The sequence below is a fragment of the Sinocyclocheilus grahami genome, unplaced genomic scaffold (assembly GCF_001515645.1).
Source record: "Sinocyclocheilus grahami isolate Dianchi unplaced genomic scaffold, SAMN03320097.WGS_v1.1 scaffold792.1, whole genome shotgun sequence".
Classification (NCBI taxonomy): Eukaryota; Metazoa; Chordata; class Actinopteri; order Cypriniformes; family Cyprinidae; genus Sinocyclocheilus; species Sinocyclocheilus grahami.
In genome coordinates, this window is record NW_015505971.1 from 125,191 (window position 1) to 133,215 (window position 8,025).

The following is an 8,025-nucleotide window of genomic DNA, read 5'->3' on the forward strand; positions in this document are numbered from 1 at the left end:
GTGTGTCTGTGTGTCTGTCTGTGTGTGTCTGTCTGTGTGTGTCTGCGTGTCTGTGTCTGCGTGTCTGTGTCTGCGTGTCTGCGTGTCTGTGTGTCTGTGTGTCTGTGTGTGTGTGTGTCTGTGTGTCTGTGTGTGTGCTTCAGCCAGCGGCTCTGTGGATGCGTGTGTCATGATCTGGAACACCAGGCCTCAGATGAGGGCCTACAGGTTTGAGGGACACAAGGACGCGGTGACGAGTGTCCAGTTCTCTCCCTCCGGTCATCTCGTGGCCTCCGCGTCCAGAGACAAGACGGTCCGGCTCTGGGTGCCCAGTGTGTAAGTCACAATCCAACTTTCAAGCTTTTAGACATTGTTCTGTTTTTTTGTTATAAGTCAGAAATGACAAGGGGGCAGCTTTCCGCAACACAAAGTCAATGGAGAGCGTTGGGAATGTTTCCCCGCGGTGTGGGCGTGGCCTAAATGCGCTCAGTCTCTATTGTTAAAATGATCTGAAATCAAATTGTGTCATTCTGGATCAACTCAACCATGGGTCCTCTAAGTCTTTTATCATTTCTGTTTGTGTTGTAGAAATGCACAGATATGCCAAAATGTTCAATGTCAGAGTGAAAAATTTAAGGGGGTCTGAATACTTTCCGTACCCACTGTATGTACTGAGTAATCCACTATCTTGCAGAGGGCCATCAAAACGGCAAGTTTCAGCTGAGATTCAGAGCCAGATTACAGGAGGGTAAAATGACTTCAGAAAGATTGCAGCATTGTTATGTTAGTTTACAGAGAGATTGGTAGATCTGTTGACTTCAGCAGTCTTTGTTGCATTATGTGCCAATGGTGACCGTTCAGAAATGGGGAAAAGCACTTTTCAAGCATTTCTTCCCAAAGTTTACTCAAGAAGTATTAAATGTATCTTAATATCCTATTGCATTTTAGTTCTTAACAAGCTTTTCATTTTGTATCACCATTTTTAGGCCCTCTATGGTTCCTTTTTCTGATATATTGAGATCTCATTATGTCCAAATGGTTCAGTTGTACACATTTTCACGGGTCAAAAACCAAATGTGGGTCACTTTGCATACAGATGATATATATATATATATTTCTTTTAAAGTGCAATATCTGAAGAATTAGTCTTGTTTTCCTCTATCAAAAACAATTGCGTTGAACATACCTGTCTGAGAACTATAAATGTTATTTTTCCGATGTTTGCCTGTAACTCGGCTAGTATTAAACATACTTCAATATGCTTTTAGATTTGGGTTCTTAGTAAACCTTCCTGTTGGTTTCGTTATTTTAAAGCTCTGTTTGGTTCATTCCCATATTCTCAGTTTGGCTCCATGTCCAAATAGTTGAATTTTACCCAGTTTGCTGCCGGTGATCTGTCGTCCTCTGGATGGTCAAACGGTGGAAACTAATGTCACAGACGCCGTGTTTGACTCATCGGGGAATGGTGCACTAGATGGCAGCAAAACCCCGTGAACTGACAGTCACTCTGAATACTGCAGATGCTTCATGTGAGCGTGTGGCTCAAACACATGTGTGTACATTCATGTTCTGCTTTCACGCCGTTCCCTCAAGCGTTTCTGCAGAGCCTTGTATGCTCTTCATACTCAAGCTAAGAAAGCAAACCTTCTGTTCTGCCCGTGACTAATGCTCCCATAAGCCGTGTCTCTCAGTCGGCGAGATGCTGGATGTGGGTGTTGGCACAGAAATAACTGCTTCACAAGCTGATAATCATGTTGTCTGAAAGCCTGAGCGTGTCTCGTCACGATGGCATTGAGACACTGCGCTTGTCCATCTGACCCTCCTTTACACGTTACAGAGACATGAGAAATAGAGGCTGTTTCCCAGAGTCATGAGCACTGAGGTTCTGTGTAAATGCTTCATCTCATGTCATTAACTTGCATAGGGCTGGGCGATATGGCCAGAAAAAAAGATCATCATTTTTTCAGATCAGTCGATATCGATAGTTATCACGATAAACGTCAAATCTTTATTTATTTCAAGTTTAAAGCCAGATTTTTGCTTCAAAGAGAAAGTTAAAGAAACCAGAGCCATTAATTGTGGTCAGAACACGACAAACACTCCACGTTTTGAAATCTTTACACTTTTCCTGGCATTGTTTCTTAACAAAATAAATGTCTTAATAGAAAAATTAACTTCTTAGTTTCTGCGTGTTCTAATGAGTGATAATGTTTCAAATCAAGAAACAGGTTTGTGTTGCTTGATAATATTAATAATAACATTGTTTTGTCTCTAAGAAATGCACACTTGATAGTAATCAGATTAAGCTATTAAGCTTGAGTTAGGATGCAGATGCTAATTTTTGTTCATTATAAAAATCAGTAACATCTGTAAAAATTGTAGCAACCTCATTTTTATATGGCGAAATGTAATTATTTTTTATTTTTATTCTTTTTATTATTTACTTCCATAGTAGCATACATTTAGATCATAATAAACACAGTTAAAGTCACACATATAGTGCACCTTGATACCATGGTAAAAATATAACTATATGTGACCCTGGACCACAAAACCAGTCATAAGCACAATTCATTTTTTTAAATTGAGATTTATACATTATATATTATACAGACAGTATTTGGCTGAGATACAACTATTTGAAAATCTGGAATCTGAGGGTGCAGAAAAATCTAAATATTGAGAAAATCATCTTTAAAGTTGTTCAAATGAAGTTCTTAGCAATGCATATTACTAATCAAACATTAAGTTTTGATATATTTACGGTAGGAAATGTACTAAATATCTTCATGGAACATGATCTTTACTTAATATCCTAATGATTTTTGGCATAAAAGAGAAATGTATAATTGTGACCCATACAATGTATTGTTGGCTATTGCTACAAATATCCCCCAGCGACTCAACACTGCTTTTGTGCTGCAGGGACACATATGTGTTTTAGGTATTTGTATGAAAAACAGTAGTCTTAAAAACATTGTGTAAATTCACAAACGCTGTGGCTTAATCACAAAAACATTGTAATTATATTCATTACTCCTTTAATACATGCATACATTAATATTATAATAAAATTCAACATGAATATCCCACATTTCTGACACAGTACCATGGTGCAGTTAGTGCTACTACAGTGAAGCCATGGTAAATGCTGGTGATGAGTAGACTGAAGGTCTTCTGACTGTATCGTTGCACACAGTGTTTCTGCTGCTTGTCAGCGCTGTTTCAATTGGTTTTGAAGGTGCAGTGTGTAATATTTAGGAGGATCTATGGACAGAAATGCAATATAATATACATAACTGTTTTCAGAGGTGTATAAAGACCTTACAAAATGAACCATTATCTGTTTCATTATGTAATAGTATTTCTATCTGTTTCTATTATATCGCAATAATTATCGTTATCGATTTATTGCCCAGCCCTATTACATTTCATTAGTTACTTCGACCCAGTGCATCTGAAAGATTTCTTTCTGTTGTCTACAGTATATACACTACCAGGTCAGTAATGTGTGTTAATGTTTTTGAAAGAAGTCTCTTCTGCTCAAAAAGGCTGCATATATTTGAGCCGAAATACTGTAAAAATGTTTTAAAAAGCTGTATTTTCAGCATCATTACTGCAGTCTTCAGTGTCACATGATCTTCAGAAATCAGTATAATATGCTGCTCGAGAAACATTTCTGATTATTATCAGTGTTGAACACAGTTTTCAAAAGAAATTTCAAAAGAACAGCATTTATTTGAATTGGAAATCTTTTGTAACATTATAAATGTCTTTACTGACACTTTTTTATCATTTTAATGCATGATGCAAAAAAGTATTAATTTAAAAAGTCTTACTCCAGTCTAGATGTTTGAATAATATTTTTGTGATGTTATTTATAAGCTGATGCACATGACATTAAGAAACGGATGAAAGCTTTGTTGCAGATAGAAAACTAAGACGCATATGTATGTGTTTTAATGGAATATGCATGGAAGTAGAGTGAGATGTTCTGTGGATGTCAGGAAAGGGGAATCGACGGTGTTTCGAGCGCATACGGGAACCGTGCGCAGCGTGAGCTTCTCCAGTGACGGACAGACGCTCCTCACCTCTTCTGATGACAAAAGCATCAAAGTCTGGGCCGTTCACCGGCAGAAGTTCCTCTTCTCCCTCAACCAGCACATCAACTGGGTGCGCTGTGCCAGGTGCGTTACTGCACAGATCACAGGATTTCACAACACTTTGTGGTTTATTGTTTGCTTTTGTATTTTAAGTAAACGTGGACAAACAATTGACCTATCGGTAAGCCCCTCCCCTTGAACACTGACTAGCCAATGGCAGACGAGTATCAGTTGCACGGGGAGTGGAACGCGGATCTGTAGGTTTCAGCGTCATAGAGAAACATTGGCATCGTTTTTATCGGGTTTATGGTTCAAAAATGGGAAATCGATGTGCCTGGGGTACTTGTAACACTGATTCCAGCTATCCTGAGAGGATGGGCAATGGAATTTATTTATTACATTTCCTAAACCCAAACAAAACCGAGCAAAAATGTCCCAAAGCATTCAACCGCAATCCCAATGAAGACAAAAACGTTCGTTTTCTGGTTGTCATACTCTCATTAAGTTACAATTTTCATCTCGTGCTTCAGCAAGGCATCTCTGGCTAAAACTAGCTAACGTTAAAGTTAGTGAGTCCATACAAACCTAAATAGTGGACTGATCTCGCGTCTTGTACAGTGTAGAGCAAAAACACATGAACGAAGGTCTACATTTCAGTGCCTCTCCAGATTAAACTGGTTAAATGTACATTAATATAATCATACCCTGCGATACATGAACAGTGTTGATCCGGGGTTTTGTCATCTGCGATCGTGATCCAAATTAATACCCACAATATTTATTTTCAAATCTTCTAAATATCCCTCCATGGCATATTTAAGTCCCTCTTGAATGGTGGTCCTTCTGTGTCCAAAATCTATCAAAAAGATACAGGCACAAGGTTTTCACACTGACCGCTCTCATTGTAAGACCGTGAGCAACAGTAACTGAGGGGGCGGGGCTTACCGGAAGGTCAATTTGAATAGTTGTTCTTCTCTGTTATACCTTTTCAAAAGACCTCGGAGGACAGTCAAATGAGAGAGAATAGAGAGGAGAATAACATAACGAGCTTGATGTTTAACCAGCAGCACCGGTTTGTAACGAGTTCCCCGTAAATCCTGTAGGTTTTCACCGGATGGGCGTCTGATTGTGTCTGCCAGCGATGATAAGACAGTGAAGCTGTGGGACAAGAACAGCAGGGAGTGCATTCATTCGTTCTGCGAGCACGGCGGGTGAGTGGAGGGTACAGAGATACAGCGCCGGCGCTGGAGCACAGTCACAGCAGCGTCTGCGCTCTTGTTTCAGATACGTGCATCACGCTGACTTCCACCCCAGCGGCACCTGTATCGCAGCGGCCAGCACCGACAACACCGTGAAGGTGTGGGACATTCGCACACACAAACTCCTGCAGCACTACCCAGGTGAGGGTCACTGCACAACACAGATCAGCAGCAGCGGTGGGCGAGATGATTAGAGCACTAGTATTCTCGCCATGCAGCTAGAACAGCAGGGAGTGCATTCATTCGTTCTGCGAGCACGGCGGGTGAGTGGAGGGTACAGAGATACAGCGCCGGCGCTGGAGCACAGTCACAGCAGCGTCTGCGCTCTTGTTTCAGATACGTGCATCACGCTGACTTCCACCCCAGCGGCACCTGTATCGCAGCGGCCAGCACCGACAACACCGTGAAGGTGTGGGATATTCGCACACACAAACTCCTGCAGCACTACCCAGGTGAGGGTCACTGCACAACACAGATCAGCAGCAGCGGTGGGCGAGATGATTAGAGCACTAGTATTCTCGCCATGCAGCTAAAAATGGTTTAAGTCAGTTATTTCTATCTTTTACTGTCATCTCTGGCTAAGAAATATCAGTTTATATTTGCAAACATTCATTTGGGCATTAATTGTAATAAACGAGTTATATCTTTGAGCTCCACACTGAAATCTGATCTGATCATCATCAGTCTGTCTGGAGTCACATGAAGAAACAGAACAAACTGAGACAGACTCAATCCAGAAGAACTGTGTCTCCGAGACGCTTCAAGAAAGCTACCTGCAAACCTAATATAAATAGGTTTTCTTGATCAATGAACTTCTATTAACTGAATGAAATCAACTTTGTGTTTAAAGCAGTTTTTGCTCTCGGTGCACTTGAGCAGAGTTTCTCAGGAGCTTCTCAGGAGGTTTCTTGACAGGTCAGTTCTTCTGGATTGAGTCTGTCTCAGTGTGCTCTGTTTCTTCATGTGACTCCAGACAGACTGATGATGATCAGATCAGATCAGATCTCTGTGTAAATGTCACTGGATAATGTCTTAAGCATTTAGCTAAACATAACTAACCACCCTTTACACAAACTAATGATCTGTTAAGCATTATATCATGTTTATTAATGAACGTTATTATTATTAAGTGTTACCATTGTTAATAACTGTATAGATGAAGCCTTTTTAAAGCGGTTCAGGCCATGAAAGTGGTAGATAATGTGTCCGCATGTTTTATGCAGCACTTTTCAAGTTGCGTAGCTTTGAAACATGAATATACTTCTGCATGTAATAATGTATAATAAAATGAATCATTCACGTCTGGAACACAAACACTGCAGGCCAACTCGCACAATATGCAGTGTGTACATTTACAAAAGTAATGCACGTGTCATGATTCAACATGATCATAAGGCATGATGTATGAGCACAAGTGCAGATGGGTTTTTGTTTTTGAATGTGTTCATACTAGCAGTCTCAAAACTGTGTGCTTTGACTCTCACAGTCTGCAGCAGCTGATACAGTATGGAGCTGTAGATCATAATTAACAGCTTGAATAGTATCTGTGAAGCGTGTCTGGAGGCGTTTGAGCTGTAGTCTCTGCATTAGTCTGCTGGGGGCGTGTTACGCTCGCTCATATCCAGCACACAATCTCAGGATCTATTGTGTAGATCTCTTCATTTATCCAAAAATACTTCAACACAGGTCACACGTACAATCAGTACACCTCGTCTGTAATTAACATGTTTTAATGAAAATTCATATTGACATTTTTAGGGAGCGTAAAGTGAAATATCATAGTAAAAAAAGAAAACATTTAAAGAATTAAATTCTTGAAAAGGTTAGGTTTATTATTATTTATAGTTTAGAAAATATGTAGAAAAAATGTCACTGAAAAGTTTTTCACTGCTTATTAATGCTTGGAAAACATTGTCCTCTAAATCAAAGTCGTGTGAGGCAGTCAGTATGCAAAAACAAGCAGAAAAAACCATCATAAAACAGGAATGAAATGACGTAAGATCCCAGCAGACCATCGTAACTGTGTCGAGGTCATGACAAGGCAAGCTTAGCTCAGATTGTACAATATCACGCAGACTCCGCATGATGTAATATCATTAATGCTTTTATATTTGATTATATTTGTGATTCACACTGGTGGGATGAGGCGTAGGGCTGCTCGATTATGGCAAAAATCATAATCACGATTATTTTGCTCAATATTGTGATCATGATTATTTAACACGATTATGAGTGGGCCATGTGACCAAAACTTTATATGTGACCCTGGAGCACAAAACCAGTCATAAGGGTCAATTTTTATATTTGTACATTTATACATCATCTGAAAGCTGAATAAAATAAGCATTGATGTATGGTTTGTTAGGATCGGACAATATTTGGCTGAGATACAACTATTTGAAAATCTGGAATCTGAGGGTGCAAAAAAATCTAAATATTGAGAAAATCATCTTTAAAGTTGTTCAAATGAAGTTCTTAGCAATGCATATTACTAATCAAACATTAAGTTTTGATATATTTACGGTAGGAAATGTACTAAATATTTTCAAGGAACATGATCTTTACTTAATATCTTAATGATTTTTGGCATAAAAGAAAAATGTATAATTGTGACCCATACAATGTATTGTTGGCTATTGCTACAAATATCCCCCAGCGACTCAACACTGCTTTTGTGCTGCAGG

General features: G+C 39.4%; 1 protein-coding gene across 1 annotated transcript in view; it reads left to right on the plus strand.

Moving 5' to 3' along the window:
- poc1a (POC1 centriolar protein A) overlaps positions 1-8,025 on the plus strand; it is a 90,689-nt gene that overhangs the window by 3,611 nt on the left and 79,053 nt on the right. Inside the window, exons 3-6 of the mRNA XM_016246284.1 lie at positions 144-315; positions 3,987-4,166; positions 5,186-5,293; positions 5,367-5,482. Of these exons, the coding sequence (XP_016101770.1) occupies positions 144-315; positions 3,987-4,166; positions 5,186-5,293; positions 5,367-5,482 (576 nt within the window). The remainder of the gene's footprint in view (positions 1-143; positions 316-3,986; positions 4,167-5,185; positions 5,294-5,366; positions 5,483-8,025) is intronic.